The sequence below is a fragment of the Saccostrea cucullata genome, unplaced genomic scaffold (genome assembly GCF_032062105.1).
Source record: "Saccostrea cucullata isolate Sc308-1 unplaced genomic scaffold, CSIRO_AGI_Scuc_v1 ctg279, whole genome shotgun sequence".
Taxonomy (NCBI): domain Eukaryota; kingdom Metazoa; phylum Mollusca; class Bivalvia; order Ostreida; family Ostreidae; genus Saccostrea; species Saccostrea cuccullata.
The window spans coordinates 487,262-504,436 of NW_026933486.1; the positions used below are offsets into that span (position 1 = coordinate 487,262).

General features: G+C 35.2%; 1 protein-coding gene across 2 annotated transcripts; it reads right to left on the minus strand.

Moving 5' to 3' along the window:
* Positions 1-7,445: 7,445 nt before the first annotated feature.
* Positions 7,446-17,125, minus strand: LOC134238469 (dynein regulatory complex protein 9-like). 2 transcript variants are annotated; one of them, XM_062720601.1, is made up of 10 exons: positions 17,105-17,122; positions 16,926-16,957; positions 13,085-13,212; positions 12,471-12,715; positions 10,994-11,122; positions 9,996-10,239; positions 9,476-9,550; positions 8,660-8,791; positions 8,022-8,123; positions 7,446-7,864 (listed from the first exon to the last, which is right to left on the minus strand). In XM_062720601.1, the coding sequence occupies exons 2-10, from the start codon at positions 16,942-16,944 to the stop codon at positions 7,754-7,756; spliced, it is 1,185 nt and encodes a 394-aa protein (XP_062576585.1). In that variant the 5' UTR covers positions 16,945-16,957; positions 17,105-17,122; the 3' UTR covers positions 7,446-7,753. The 2 variants fall into 2 exon arrangements, with proteins under 2 accessions (XP_062576585.1, XP_062576586.1); XM_062720602.1 differs by lacking the exon at positions 16,926-16,957 and having other exon boundaries at positions 17,107-17,125.
* Positions 17,126-17,175: the final 50 nt, after the last annotated feature.

Here is a 17,175-nt window from a genome sequence, read left to right on the forward strand (position 1 = left end):
CAAATAATATCGGCATCATTGGACACAAGTACAAAATTGACTGTACTGGATCCGCAGTTACATAAAAATATCGATTTTTAATTCATCCTCAGTTTGAACTCAGTGTATCTAGGAAAATACAAGAAACTTTGAAAAGTCAAGTGTACAACAACTGAAAAAAAAATATAATCCTATGAATTGGTGTTAATTTATTAAACACACACACACCACACGTGTTGCTTTATTTTTCAAGGCCGGGTGGTATAGTGGCAGACGGAGAATACAAAGGGGAAAAAACGAGAAAAAAAATGAATTGGTCAATAGGCCTCTTTATTTATAATTTATATGGTGTACATAAAGGCTTACAATATAAAATTGTTAATGTCACTTATTTTCTGTCACGTGGCTTTTCATGCATGTTAACATGCAATCAAACACTCTCTTAAATGTGCTCACATCATGCATTTTACTGATCGACATATATATCGGGAGATCGATATATCTCTGCTGCTATTGCAACATGCATTGCTGGGCACCTTTTATCGATAAATTTAGTTCTACTTCTATATACCAGTCTGCGGCCACCACCAACCACTGATATGATACTGCCACTTCGGTGCGCATACCGAGGTAATTCCACCATCCTCTCATGTCACTAGTTTTTGCAAATTTTAAACTGTTTTTAAATTGAATTCATACCCAATAAAACAATATATTTTGAAAGGATGATTTTCCATAGGTGAAATGATAAAAAAAAATATTGTTAAGTAAAAGAATTCTAAAAATGCATATTTCCTTTTTAATCAATTATTCAATCTTTTTAAAAAATATTGACAAGGGCAATAACCCTTGTTCAGGGAGCTTCATTCAGGCATTTCAGATTTATGTAAAATAGTTTCCCTAATATTCACAATTCAAAGGTATCTTATAAATAACAAGTATTTAGGAACTTTCACCATAACAATTTATGCATTTGACTCAATTTTTACATAATATTTATGATACTGTTAATTACAATAAATGTATGATTTTCTTCTTTGGTTAATTCAATCAAGTAAGCGGGTCCTGAAGACACTATGGCTCTCATGGTCCCAGGGTAGAAGGATTTCTTACGAACTTGGTTGGTGGTAGATGATATCTGCAAGGAATGCCCTCGATCCCATGTTACCATGATTACGACTGAGTCTAGCTTGATGAGTCCATTTTGGATCTTAAAATCATTCTGGCCCTCTCTCTACGCTCCTCTAGTGTTTCCAAATGCAGGGTGTCCAGCATATATCTGTGACCGACGAGGTGTGTGATATCGGTTGGTAACGTACCTGCATGACTGCCCTGCGTTGGAACACATGCTAATTCTTATATATTACATCCTCTTTCAAATGGGTCACAGGTAGTACAAGCATATTCTAGGGTAGGTATTACGAGTGACTTGTAGGCTTTCTCTATAAAACCTACTTAAAATAGCTGAAAGAAGAAATGTGTCACATTTTCCTCTTAAATTCATTATACAAGTATCATTTAACAAAGACAATGAATCCACAATACTAGCTATGGTTGCATCATGTATTACACAACAATTTCAATCCAGGTTTTGAAATGATATACTGGTGGGCAGCTGGGTTACATCTGATTCAATTTCAATTTCTTTATTGATTCACCAAACATGTTGGCAGTCATTCAGTTATTCTCTTTGTGACTGTAGCAGCCGCGTAGTTTAGCTGCAGAACATTCTAGCGTTATGGTTTTATATATAATTAAGTTTTGGTCAAAGACTAAAAATTGAAAATATAAAACCGCAATATTTATAACGCTATCGTTTTGCAGCTATTAGACCTGTATAATTCGAAGGCAAGTTGGGGGGGCACCATTTATCTGAGAATAGTATTTCTATACAGTAATTTTTTCTACAGACCCCCGATATTTTTGTCGCTGTAAGGTCGATCACTTACAAATGCATGGACAGCTATTAAGTTGTTTGTTTGTTTGTTTTTTATTTTGTTTTTTTCTTGGGGGGGGGGGGGGGGGGGGTGGTGGCTATTTTGACGAAAGCCCAAGGAGCTCATTTTCGTAGGTAAGAAAAATAAAATTTTCGCGTTATAACGCGAAACTTTCGCGATGTAACGCGGAACTTTCGCGAATAAACGCGTTACTTTCGCGTTATAACGCGAAACTTTCGCGATATAACACGAAATTATTAACTTTCGCGAATAATTAAACGCGTAACTTTCGCGTTACCTTCGCGAATAACGCGAAACTTTTGCGAATAAACGCGTAACTTTCGCGTTAAAACTCGAAACTTTTGCGATATAAAGCGAATAAACGCGAAACGTTCGCGTTATATATAAAATACATGGTTACTGTCTTGAAATATAAGCGATATTTGGGCGAGGGTAAGAAAACGTGATAGAGGGCGACATATTTAGGCACATCTCTGCAGTTGAAACAATGACGCCATTGCGTAAACATTGCAATATACATGACGTCACAATGCTTTTAGAACGTCGGAATACATGCACGAGGATTTATTAGGGCAGTGACCGGACAAAGCTTTGGTTTATTAGGTTACCTTTATTAGGTCAATGCAAGGGGTAGTTGCAGGATAAAACGCGAAACTTTCGCGATATAACGCGTAACTTTCGCGTTATAACGCGAAACTTTTGCTGTTTAACCAGACATTTGCTTTTTTGATTTTGTCATCAATTTTATTCATTACAATGATAAGCAAAAGGCTATTTTGATTTTGGACTATCAAAAGTTAAATTTTAAGCTTTCATGCCATTGAATCCATCTTTACCGTCACAATTTGTCTTTCTCAACGCTGTTCAAACAATTCAAAGTTTATGCGAGTTTTCCAAAAGTTAAACGTCAAGATTATTAATTTCGGGGAAAATTACCCTTTTCGGGCGTCTTTTTTATGCACTATCTAGAGAATTTGAAATAATTTTATTTTATAGAGATCAAGATCTCAGAAAATTGACAAAATGAGGTAAATTTGTCAATTGCGTCCCACCGCATTTGTGAAAATTGGATAGCAGATTTTCATTTGCCTCCGTTGGATTCGCTGTGGAAATTCGATATCCTATTTTGAGGTTGCACCACGTTGTCATTCCATTGCTTACGAAAACATTGACAATTCAAAGTGTACAAACTCTGCTGTATACCTTCATAGTTTTTATTTATGGCTAGTCCACTTACTTCTCTATAACCCAATATAAAAATATTGGAGACAATGAAATTATACATTGTTCATTCACTTTTAAGTTATGTTTCTACAGTGTATAATTTTTGTCCAAAATGATTGATTGCTTAATTTACTAGTGGTACAGTTGTAGTAAATGTTACTGATTAAAAAACAGCTAGGAAAAATGTCAAGTGGAGATTTTCCTTAAGAAATAATCAGTCTAAAGAATTTAACAATTGAAAAACATGTACAAGAAAGGAAAATTCATTTTATTAATTCAATAGTAAGGTTTTAAAATAAAATAAAATATTCTGATGACTAATCTATCCAATTCTCGCATCATATTTTTTCGCGAAATAACGCGAAAGTTACGCGTTTATTCGCGAGAGTTTCGCGTTATATCGCGAAAGTTACGCGTTAATTCGCTAAAGTTTCGCGTTATAACGCGAAAAAATATTTTTCTTACCTACGAAAATGAGCTCATTGGGCTTTAGTAATTTTGCCTTTTTTTTTAATTTAGAAGTTGCTTCTCCTTTTGAAACCCGTTGCTAAGGGCCTGCCTTAGTAGTTTGTAGTAGATTGTAGTTTAATGGCAATCACTTCTTTCAAATATCGTATAATCTTTTATCATTGAAAATGTTTATTTTCAAGAAAAAATGGATTTTTTCTGGCTGGACCACCATTTTTAAAAACGACAACCACGTGCTGGTACAGGAACAGCCATCGGGAAAAGTCAACGAATAAATCAACTGCTTGTCATATTTGGATTTTTTCTCTCGAAAAAATAAAAAATATATTGAAGACATTAATTGTGGGCAACAATACTGAGAATGAAAAACGTGCAGATTTTCAGGCAGACACCTAAGAATCAAAGAACACTTGTACAAATACTGAGACAAACACCTTGGGAAACAAGACGGATTATATACCAGAGCAGAGAATAATAATGGGAAAAAACTCAATTCAGTCGCCTTCAGTTTGAAAAGGGAAATATGTCAACTATCTGACCCACATCATATAAATTGCACCTGACCCCACCTCTTGACACGGTTTCCCATTGGTCCTGTCCTACTCACGATCCGTACTCACTAGATTTATGAGAATGGTCACCGTTCGTACTCACTAGATTTATGAGAATGGTCACCGTTCGTTATATATCTTCACCTTTTACAAGGTATGTTAGGTCACAGGAAAGTCACAGAACGTAAGGTTCTATCGTACAAGAATACAACGGTTCCTGGAGACCACCTCTTCCCCCGACACACACAAAGATAACTTTATAGTTGAGAACTTTATAGTTATTCAAGAGCTCGCTCTAGGGACGATTAATTTTTAAAGTAAGGCATGCTACTTACTAATAAATTGATGTTACGGGGATTTCAACAACCTGTTGATCTTGTTGGCATATATATCTTATCTACTGGTAGTATTTTGGCGGATTTGTTATATCCCCCCCTCGCTTGAAAAGTGGAAGGATATATATAGTGATTGGGATGTCCGCCTGTCTGTTACGTTTTAGGGTACCAATCTCTTATCCACGTACACCACTGAATGAAATTAAATGAAACTTTTTAAAGAATCTATGCTTCATAGTGTCATTGTGTATATTCTACTTTACTTTGATCCTACAAACATTTAGGGTTTTCCGGCGCAAAACATTGACACTGCAATTCTTTCTTAAATGTATTGAAGGGTAAGGATCTCTCCCATATCACTGAATGAAATTTAATGATATTCTTTACTGCCATTTTGCACCTCCTATTTTATGTTTTGATTTGACACTTATATCGGGTCTCCCAGAGCAAATCATGCACTTTGCAATGGTATGAGAGACGTGGGTATGAATTAGGGAGCTCAGTGCTCACAGTATACCTCTAGTTTAAAATGCGAAAACATTTTACATGTAATTATCGTTTTAAAAAAAGAAATCACAGTTCATTTACTTGTAAAACGCAACTTAATCTGCTTTTGTAAATTAAATTAGGTTAATTAGTAAAAAGCATATTTCATATTTGTTAAATATTGCTTTGAAATGACAATATCATGAAATTTGTCCTTGAAATTCTAAAACCATTACATGAGAGATGAAGTACCCAGCATCAAAGATCCTACACTTTTAAAGCTGAAAATAGCATGATTTACACTTCAAAGATTCAGAATTCTTTTTAATTTTATTGTCTGTTTAATTTTGATCCATTATTGAACTTTTTCCCTCCTTTAGTCCTTAATGATTTTTTTTGGGGTTGAAAAAAATCATTCATTATTTGCATTGCTGCATAAAGGAAACAATGCCTCTGGTCCGAAACCTTCAATGTCCATAGTCAGTAGTTACTCCTACAAGTAAGAGCCTCGGTTAACGTCCCTACGCTCCTTATGTTACAGGGCGCCAAGTCAAAAGTATCTCGCTGTGAACCTCTAACATGCTGGAGTAAGTCAGTAGTAAAACATTTTGCTTGGATCACTCCCCCCCCCCCATACTGAATGAAGCAAGTTACTGTACAGTGACAAAGAGCGAATGAGATTTTCATCAGACAAATACAATTAATTAACGAAAAAAGTTGACTCATAATCTCCCCCATGATTTTAAAAAAGTACTACAACTAGAAAGAATTTTAAAGACATGATCTCAGGTTATTAAGATTTACCACTATCATTTATACTGATATCCCAGCATTCCCTTGTGTGTGGATTCAACATCAGCTGTGACTAGGGTTTGGCTACAGTACAAGGCCAAAATTGTTAAATCCAACATAGAAAGAAATCTGAAGAGCAGCAAGACCAGATTCAGATGAGCACTGTGGATCAGCTAGTGTATGATTCTAGACATTTGTTCTGCATTCTGAAGCCTGACCATTGTGAATTCCCCTAGATCCCCACATCTACACAATTATCTGACAGTATTTCACTGTGAAATCCAACCTTTACTTTAATTTTCTATTTTACTACTTTCCATGTTCTTTTCACTGTAAAATCTGGCACCTTGTCTACTCTGACAAAATATTGTGTCCCACTGAATATGGTATTTAGGCAGGCTTTCACTGTCATTGCTTGCTTAGTTCACCCTAGTTTGCTTCATTGCAAACATTGATTCACAGTTTAAAAAATCAAAGGCCTGAAGAGCCATAATGGCTTACGTGCTTGACATGGATGTAAAATGTAAGGAAATGTAATATACTACAAAATTGTTTTCCCAGAAATTTCTTAATGCAAAAAGGGGGGGGGGTCGCTGAATTGACGGCCTGAGGCGTTTCTTGGCAGTTGAGTTTATTTTATCTAAATTCATATTTAAAGACGTACTTAAAATTATTCAACAATAGAGTTTTTTTTATGTAAAGAGATCTAATCACGAAAAATTGTTCTATTAAAATTTTCTATAAAGCCACTGTCTTTTTACTGTTTTATGTATTGTGCTATTTTTGCTATCTACAATTAAATAGGCCCCTAATGATCCTCCTTATTTTTTTTTTATGTATCTACTTGTAGTCATCTTGAAACTTTTTGTTCTCATTATGTAGCACCAATGTAATGCTTACCGCATGTAGATATTGTCACTTGGAGCGCTTCTGAATATATAGGTCACTGTGTATTAGAAGCATATGCGTTTGAACTAAGTGCTTTCCAGAGTTCATAAAGTAAATTCATAAACATTGATAATTTTATCACACGTTTCATTTTCAGTACATTAATGCAAAAAAATAATGTCTTAAATATTATGTGTTTAAATAATGAATCTTTTTTTAAATGTCGGAGCATCAAGGCTATTGCATCATACCGCGTTACGCATTGAGTTCACAACATTGAGTTGGCGGGAGATCGTGATCGCGTTACCGCCAAGCAAAAACGGCCTTAGGAAATCACTGCTTATAGCAGCTGCTTAAACAGTTTGTAAGGTAAAATACATTTAATCTGTATTCCTACGAACTATCTGGCGCGACAACGTACTCCCGACACAGTTCTCTTTCTTTAATTTAGATCGACTTATCTACACGGTGGCGCTGTTGACACATACGGTCAGAAGATATTCTGCCGTGTCCTCACAAGAGTTTATTTAATTTAGTTTTTTTATTTGGTTTATCTTGTCTTCAGTAGCGAAAATTAAATGAAAATAACAAGGTTTTTGATTAAGAACTTGGTGAGTAAATTTCACAACAAAGGTAGAATAGAATTAAAGAAAAGACAAGGACTATTTTATCTTGCTCATGTTTACTAGAATACACACGGAACTCTTTGCCGTAAAGATACACCGGGAGCTATATGGCTTCGTAAGCCATAAAAATGGAAGAAATCAAGGTATAAAACATATTTATATCTCAACAAAGAACATATATTTCATGTATCATTCCCTTCAATAAAAACCAGCACATAAAATATATTAAAGAAGTTACCATTCCAGTATCACATGGTATTGCTCATATAAATACATTAGACTTCTGATAAGAAATAATATTTAGCAAAAAAAAATTGTCTTTGTTCTGGCGTGACGGTAAACTAGACATATAAACTGTTGTTTGATAGTGTCCCGAGTAAATAGATGTTGAATTGAGATAAAAATAACAAAAACAAAATTGTCCAACACAAAAATAAGCAGCCATTTTACTTCTTCTTTTTGCCTTTCTTTCCCTTTTTGCCCTTCTTTCCCTTTTTCTTTTTGCTGTAAGGACCGAATCCCTTCCTGACCATTACACCGCGCCACCAGGACTGGATCTAAACACAAAATATAAACATTATAATAAAAGTTTTATTGCAGTCAGAATCTGTATTTAAACTTTAAAAGTGATGATAAATGTCAACAGGTTGTAAAAGCTTGAACTGTGTGAAGAATGACCTATATAACAAACTTTGATATAAGCCCATTACTTACCCTTGTGGCTGCTCTAAGCTCAATGGCTTCTTGGTCGGCCTTCCTTCTGGCCTTTTCTTTCTCTATTCTGTCTTCCACAACCACTTGTTCATATTCCTTGTACTGAAATGAGAGAATATTTCTTTTAAAACACAAAAAGCCATCTCCTTAAAAAAACTTACATACAAGAATTTAATTTCTATCAAGATCTATTCCACTGAAACACAAGATGGCAGTAACTGAAAGGATAATAGTTTACAGCCAGGGGAAGTCACTCTTAAACAAAAACTTTGAACCTTAAGGTTGCAGTGTAGCTGAGAGATTCGATTTACAGCAATTGCAGGTAACTCTTATCCAGGGGCATTGAACCACAAGGTTGCAATAATTGAGAGGATTGCATTTAAAGCAAGGGTAAATTACTCACACAAAAAGCATTGAAACACAACTTGGCAGTAAGTAAGAATATAATATTAATTTAACAGCATGGGAAGAACAGTAAATGAGAGAATCTGATTTATAAAATGAGAGGTCAATCTAACACAGATGCACTGAACCATTAAGTGCCAGTAATTGGGGATCTGTATTACTGGTTATTGATTTAGACAATGTACGTACAAGATTAGTCAGAATTACAGGTTATTGATTTAAACAGTACGTACCAGTTTGGTGAGTTCCTGTAATTTATCCAGGTCCTTGGCCTTTGATGCCTTGAGTACGTCCAGCTCGTGTTGCTTGGCCTCCACGTCTTTCTCGTATTTCTCCATCCAGATATCTACTTTCTTCTCCAGCTCCTGTCACAAAATACAGTATGTCAAATAAATCTCCAATATAGGCACTTCCTGATAATGTTTATGTATACATAAGTATTTTATTATCATGGTTTCTTTTTAGTTTTTGTTTGGGTTTTGTGTGCCAAAGATATGGTGTTAGGATTGAAGTCACTGGAATATGATTCCTCATGGTCAACAAGTTTTTGCATCCACAGCAGTTAATAAATGGCCTTATAAGCTGACAGATCTCTTGTATTAGAATTCCTATGTTCTAAATTTATTATTTGACTGGACTATTGGTGCTCCTAATGCTAAAGCTCGCAATTATAAAAGAGTTTAAAGTTAAAAAATTTTTCTAGTGTAATCTTGTATTCAAACAGCCCTTTATTGCAACAATATTGTGCAGCTTTATGAGAGATGTTTCTGAATTGTATACATAACTGTTTCATTCCTCTGACAACATGTATGTTATCCTGCATGGTCCCATACCCCTTGATTTGACTAAAGAAAGTTCTCTATTTCTGTATATATGTATTTATATATGTGTATGTTACCGTGGTCCCTACCTCTTGATGTGCCCGGAGAAAGTTCTCTATATCTGTATTTATCTATATATGTGTATTAGCCTGGTTCCATATCTCTTGATGTGCCCTGAGTTCTCTATTTTTGTATATATTTAGTGTGTGTATTAGCCTGGTTCCCTACCTCTTGATGTGCCCGTAGAAAGTTCTCTATTTCCTGATTACATCTCTGCTCCTCCTCTATCTTGTGTTTCAGACTCTGGAATGAGAAGGAGGAAACTCCATCAGACACTGTTACAATGGCTTATTGGAACAGTTTACTGAGAAAATGTGACCAAGGGCAGCAACTCCTAGTCAAATTTGTTACTATATAAAAATACTTAAAATATTAAAGAATGGCACATGCAATTTAAGTAAAATATGAATCCCACTTTATAAAAGTACACATACAGTATGTTATGTGTGAAAAAAAAACCTTAATTTGTAACTTTGTACACTAAATCCCTGTTGACTTCCTTGAATTAATTTAATTTTCCATAAAACACATACACACTAGCATAAATTACTAAAAACCTCTTTTCAGTAGAAGTAAGACACACAGCAGGAAGTGCAGATCTTGCACCCCAGATTTACAAATGTCCCCACTGACCTATGATCTTTAATACCCCCCTTTGACCTATGACCTTTCGTGACCCCCCACTGACCTCTATCTCGTCCTGGAGGGCTTTCTCGGACAGTGTACACTTTTTCTGGGTCTGGGCCACCGTGACTTCGGCGCTCTTCTTTAGATACTTCCCCTCCATGTCGGTCTTGGCCTTCATTTCCTGCAGCTGGTCCTTGAAGTGGGCGATCATATTGTTCCTCTGTTGTAACTCAATCTCCTTCTCCTTCTGGATGTCCACCAACTTCTTGTTCAGCATTCTCACATGTCTCCTTCCATTCTCTTCCCTGTCAAATGAAAAATTCACGTTAGATTCAGTTGTAGCTTGAGTTAGTTAGCAGAGGCCCATGGAGGCATTAAGAGTCACCTGAGTATCAGTTGGCACACAATACAGACAGTAAGCCCTTTTTCTGTAACAAACAAGCTGATTTTGTTTCTCTGTGAAAATTTTAAAGCACAAACAAATACATGTATGATAGAATATTCAGTTTATTGTAATCATCAGCTTATCTGGTTAAATTTTCAAGGTGATAAAAAATTATTTTTTAAGATATTGCATTTTAAAAATGTTACACCCTTTGCCCCACCTTGATGATCGGACCCTAAACCTAGAGTATCTACAGAAGAATTTAATATTTATTCTTCAAAATTTGAAATGAAGACATTTTTCTAACTTTCTTAGCTACAATTCTTCTGTTAGAGACAGCAGAACCCTTTCACTGCTATAAGAATGTAGTCCCAGCATGCCCTACTATAATAGTCCCAGCATGTCCTACTCTAACAGTCCCAGCATGCCCTGCTATAATAGTCCCTGTAAGACCTGCTATAACAGTCCCAGCATGCCCTGCTATAATAGTCCCAGTAAGACCTACTATAACAGTCCCAGCATCCCCTGCTATAATAGTCTCAGCATGCCCTACTAAATTCCCAGAATGCCCTATTATGATAGTCCCAGCATGCCCTACTATAATAGTCCCAGCATTCCCTACTATAATAGTCCCAGCATTCCCTGCTATAACAGTCCCAGCATGCCCTGCTTACTTCAGAATGGTGTCCTGTAGCCTGGCCTTCCTCTCCTTCTGGGTGCGGACGGTCTCGGCCAGGGCTTGGAAGCTACAGTTCTGTATACACTCTGACAGGGTGTCAGCCATACATCTCTCCACAAACATCCTGTCAAGATACAAATACATCCTTATAAGTACGTCAGAGATGGAATCTTTATCCACTTTCATGCATTTAAAAGAGGAAACAATTCATATTTGCTGAGGCCTGTTCAACAGAGTGAGCGCTCACGAACATTTCTATTGGAGGTATGTCATTCAGGAATTTTGGCCAGCGCTCGTGAACGTTCACTCTATTAACAGGCCTAAGGATTGTTATTTTCAATTTCAATATTAAAAATCAGATAGAGAAATGAAAGCTGGCACGTGGGTTTAAATATACTGAAAAGAAAAAGAAATGCAGGGTAGCATAATTTTCAATAAAAATTTCACCACATGACCGAAAATTACGAAAATTGATCAGAAGGGAAATTTAGTTACTGTGCATCAAAATCAGTATTCAGAATTACTCAATCGTAAAATTTATAACGTCACGTAGGGAAAACGTTAAAAAGCCAAAAACACATGCAATTTGATGACGACCAGTTTGTCGACAAATCTTGTTGCATTATTTTATGCATATGAGGTATGCACATTGTTTTTCAATAGTAAGACACATTATGAATTTATTGCAATCTTGGCACAGTTTACAGAAGTTCAATGGGGTCTTGTTTTCGTATTGCTTAATTAATGAAAAAGGCAACAACGGTTTACTAAGCAGTCTCTTGTAAATTTTCCCCCATAAAACTTTTTACCCGTTGTCAGAGAGGGTCTGGAATGGTTTTCAATCAACCGTGACGATGACGAGAACGCAAAACAGAGCCATGTTATGAGCGTATTAGTCGTCCTGCCATCTCTTAAATTGCCACCTTACTACCACAAAAACAGCCATTTATACAGTAGACGATTATAATCATTACATTCATACGAAATTTGAAAGAAAAAATTCCGCAATTTGGTTTTTTGAGCCAGTCAACTTACGGTTGTATTCCTCTCACTGGCGCATGCGCACGCCGTTTGACTATTTTTTGCGTGGTTACCCATGCTAAATATAGCCAGGGTTTGAAAGATAAACACTCTGATGAAATTCCATGCAAAGGAGAAACAAGACTCTGACAAATACACGAGATAGACATTGAAGATAATGAAAGTTTTCGATTTTCACTTTTGGGGGGTATCGTCATTTGAGCTTCAATAACTCATGAATAATTAAACAAAATCATATGAGAACTTGGTTATATCTTTTTGAAAGATGATTTTAAAAGGTACATAGGAAAAATAAAAAGTATTTTAAGAAAAAAAAATTAAATTCACCTCAAAAGTTTAGCCTGCGTTTCTTTTTCCTTTCAGTATATATCTAGCATGCTTGTTGGTAGATCCATATCTATTATAACTAATGATGACGATTTTATAGTTACCTGTCCTCCTGTACTTTGACCATGTTGTCCCCCGTGAGAGGATTCTGTCGGAGGCTCCGCCCGAACACGTGCGTGCTGTTCTTTAGATCTGCCCCAGCCTCGATGACCTCCTTCTCGACCTGCGTCAGACGCTCTGTGTTTTTGGTGCTGTTCATCAGGTCAAGCTTCTTGGCTAGGATGGTCTGATATCGTAGCTCTAACTCCTTCTGTCCGGAGACCAGGTGATTTAGCTCGTTACTGACCATCTGAAGAAAACAATGGACAGGGTAAATTAACGTGAACCATGAGACATACGTGGTCATCATGTATACACTAAAAAGCTGATTGATTTTAAAAAAAGACAAAATTTTTATGTTTTTCAATATTCTTACCACTATAGTCTATATATATCCTTATAAATAACCATTATAATAGTCTATATATGTATCCTTACAAATACGAAATGTCAATCAATATTGTGAAACTAACTTTCGCCCATTGAACTGATTTAATATCATGTATTTAATTTGATATATTTTAGCATATCTCTTAAAATAATGCATAAAATAAAGTTATGAAGAATGTATTCAGATAAAACATCCGACCCTCTACCAACGTCAGCTGTTTATATGTACCTCCACTGCGTCCACTCGCGTCTCAAACGACGCCGGCATGATCCTCCCGAGGATGGTCAGCTGATCTACACAGTCCTCCAGGACGGTGGCCACGTGGATAGCGTCCGTACCGCTCAGCATACCGGCCACTGTAAGAGAGAACGTCCTCAGGAAATGTGGCCAACACTAGAGGGCACTATAATCATTGTCAAACTGATATATGGCAAAATAGGAAAGCTTTATATACATGTCTATATACATGAACTTTTGACAAATAATTTTATATTTTTGAAAAAATAAACCCTCTGCAAATCTTATCTATCACTATCCATAGTTACTGATATATAAAAAGAAAAATATATATGAAAGTCATTATTTATAATTATAAGGGATTTGTTATAATAATACTAGTAAATTAATTTTCTTAATTCAATAGAAATCTGCTGGCTAATATAATTAAACTGTCAAAGCAATCAACTAAAGGCAACACCCCGTAAAATGTATTAAACTGTAAGAAATCCTCCCAAATGTACGTTTTTTAGTTTAGGCCAAAAAAAAATTAATTTTAAATAGTTTCTCAGGCCAAAAAAATCAAAATTCAATGCGGCAGGCAGTTTTTTTTTTTTGCACATGCAAACATTTCTTCCTAGGCCATAGCATATGTACATTAAAACCAATGTTTCTTTAGAACTATATTTCAGAAAAGTTGTAAAGAAGTCACTGACTTCTGTATTAAGACCTAGACTATCTGTCATTTGTAGAAAATTAAAAAAAATCCCTTGATAAGTTGCCAATACAGAGTTAACTTATCATATAATTATGAAGTCTGTTATGCAACACATTGACACAGCACACACCTGTAGTACACATGGTCAAAACGAATAACATCATACACCATGCATGGTGTGTATATTAAACTTTTCATGCTATGATATATGAGTAATAGCAGTTATTTTACGCCTGATTATTTTATAGCTCTATACATGACATGTACAACACACACATTAAGTTTTTTTTTTAATGTCTGGCATTTTGATTTTACTGTATATAGTCTGACAACACTGTCTAAATATAATTGCAGGAAGATTAAAAAATTGGTTTGGCATCTGATCAAAGGACAAATTAAAAAAAAAAAACTAATTATAATATCAGGACTCAAAATCACAGCACTCGACATTATATATTTTTCATATAAAAAAATATAGCCCTATACCTTAAAATATTATTAGGTATGCTTTTTTTAAATATAAGAAAAACATTTAAAATTAATTACATGTGCTCTAAATAAATGATGGCTCAGTGGTTTTGAGTAAGTTTTGGATTTGGGCCAGTAATTTGTAAATTGAAGACAGCATAGTACTGTGGGGGCAGAGATTATTTTATGCATATCAAAATTCATTCAGAGTTGGACTATCATTAAGTAGGAATTAGTCTTGTGTCTCCAATTTTTAATAATTTCAGATATGACAGATATACATGTATACAATTCCTACTTCTGTTAGATTGTATCTTAGAAATATCACCTGACTAACAGAGTTAAAAGTGGGTGCTATAATAAATGTGTTGTAAATAACCCACACTCCCACTAACACTAGGTATTGGGTTAACCTCCTTGATTCATAGCAAATTGGTCATATTGGTGCCCCATTACAAAACCCACTTGGTGAATGGTGTTTATAGTCTTGTGTGTGAGATTTCTCAGGGGTAAGAAATAAGGGGGAAAGTGTAAGAGAGTTAAAAATGGTTATGTGTTGTAAATAGTGAGGCCATGCTCCTTTACTATCACTAACCCTCACTCTTTGGGGCATTGGATTTTAAATCTAAGCGTTGTAGGTTTAAACCACAGGTGCGTATCTTTACCGCTTCATTTTCGAAATTTTCATTACCGCTACATAGTCATTACGGCTACAAAAAACCTTACATTACCGCTACATCAAAAAGTATACATTACCGCTACATTGCCTCTTTCGTTAGGCAGCCACATATGCCTGTACAGTACAATATATAAATGCATAAGACCAATTTCCCTTGCTCACTACAGGGAGGTGAAAGTAGGACTTAATAAAACACAAAAAAAATTAAAATCAATTAGCACTGTTCATAGATAAAATTCTAAGTTTTGTTAAATGCTTTACACTGTCGCTAATGCCTAGAACAGGTCCATTCCAAAGACTATTTCTACCTACGTAGATATTAATAGCTACGTAGGTATTTAAACCTACCTGAAGTAGCTATTTTTACCTACCTTTTTATTATCTACATTTTGTGGTCAAAAGACTGAACAGCGCAACATGGTCAATACCACATTTTTTGATACAGTCACACTGATGATGAGTAAGACAAATTTTTGACCAAAAACGATTACTTCCTGAAACGGCAATTTTACATTAGTTTCTATGTAAAATTGATAATATACGAAGTAATCATTTTTGGCCAATTTTTTGTCATATCCATCATCAGTGTGACTTTATAAAAAAATTCAATGCTCACCATGTTGCGCTGTTCTTGCATTTGGCCACAAATGCAAGTAAAGCAGAAAGTAGGTAAAAATAGCTACTTTGGGTAGGTTTAAATACCTACGTAGCTTTCAATAGCTATGTAGGTAGAAATAGTCTTTGGACTGGACCTGTTGAAAGCTATTTCCTTGACATATTGTTGTTTTCTAAATTTATAACCATCGATAAGTATTGTGGCATTCCCTCGATTTGTAACAAACTTCTCAATTGTCTTCATAATGTTCAGATGACGCTGGATAATTAAATTTCGACTACAGAGTTATTTATATAAATATACTCATTCTGATTAGATAGTGAATACATTCTGTTGATTAGAAACTCATTATACCGAACCATACCTGGCTAAATCGATATGTAGCAGTAATGAGTTGTTTGGGGCTGATTAATATGTAGTGGTACTGAGTTGTTTTTGGCCGGAAAAATGTAACGGTACTGATCGGTCGAAAATCTGAAAAAATGTAGCGGTAATGAGTTGAAATTTTTGGCAATGTAGCGGTAATGTTGGCTCTACAGAGTGAAAAGCTTGAAAAGCTATGAGATATAGGCAGTTAAGTTAATGAACAAAATGTACAACAACTACTTCAAGGTTTATATAAAGAATATATGTAGAATCTGAAATTGGCACTACTAACTAACAGCAAAGAAATCTTTTTTTTAGCTGTTGGGATTTGCTATTGGAGATAAGCCATATATCATTTTGAATTAATGGAGGTCACAGTGAGTGGCTAAAAGCACCACTTGTCATTGCGAGCTATGCAGACTCTGCAAAATGATTCAGAGGAATTTATTTCCATCGTCCCATAATGCTTAGCAAATTGCATCTTGATTCAAACTATATGTGTTATCATTGCACCTTGAAGTTCCATAAAATATGAAACTCACCTTTATTTAATGGATGGCAGTTATATAATAGATTAAGGGTTCTTAAATATAAAAATTTTAAAAAACATTCAGACTTTGTTTTAGTAATGCAACTTGTATACTATATCATGTGACGTCAGAGTCTATAGACGTACAAAATGTCACATGTGATTGGAAGAGCCAAATCGAAAACGGAAGTTTGCATTCGCCCTAACATTGGCACTGTCAACATATTTTATGATTTTTTAAGATACTATTTTAGAGCTTCAGTTTTGTTCAATCTCTACTACATGTAGCACAATGAGACGTAGAAATCTCTCAGCTAACCTGTAAAAATCTAAAATAAAAGCCTATATGACCCCCCCCCCCCCTAAAAATTTCGAGCCCTGCATTATTATTAAATATTTATGTATTTTTTCACTCAATTTAATTAACAATGAGGCCAAAACAATCGCTATACATGCTATTCAAACACCAGTAACTACCTTGTTGTCCTTTGCCCATGGTCTTTGTTTTCCTGAAAATGTTTTAAACTTATTTTACACAATATAGATTTCCAAAGGAAAATCGCAAAATCACTTCTGGATTTATGAACTTCCATCAAATGCGTGTCAATATAAAGAAGGAAAGATTTGAATAAAGTTAAAAGGATGTGATTTCTTACACTTTCTCGCTGTCTAGCCTTTATGTGTTGATTTGTTCTCGTTAATCAGTTCAGCTCGACGACTTCCATAT

Coding starts and splice junctions, on each gene's coding strand:
- LOC134238469 (XM_062720601.1), bottom strand. Junction 10,240..10,993: donor CTACAGGACACCATTCTGAA/GTAAGCAGGGCA, acceptor TTCATTTGACAG/GGAAGAGAATGGAAGGAGAC. Junction 8,792..9,475: donor TTCTACGGGCACATCAAGAG/GTAGGGAACCAG, acceptor ATTTTGTGACAG/GAGCTGGAGAAGAAAGTAGA.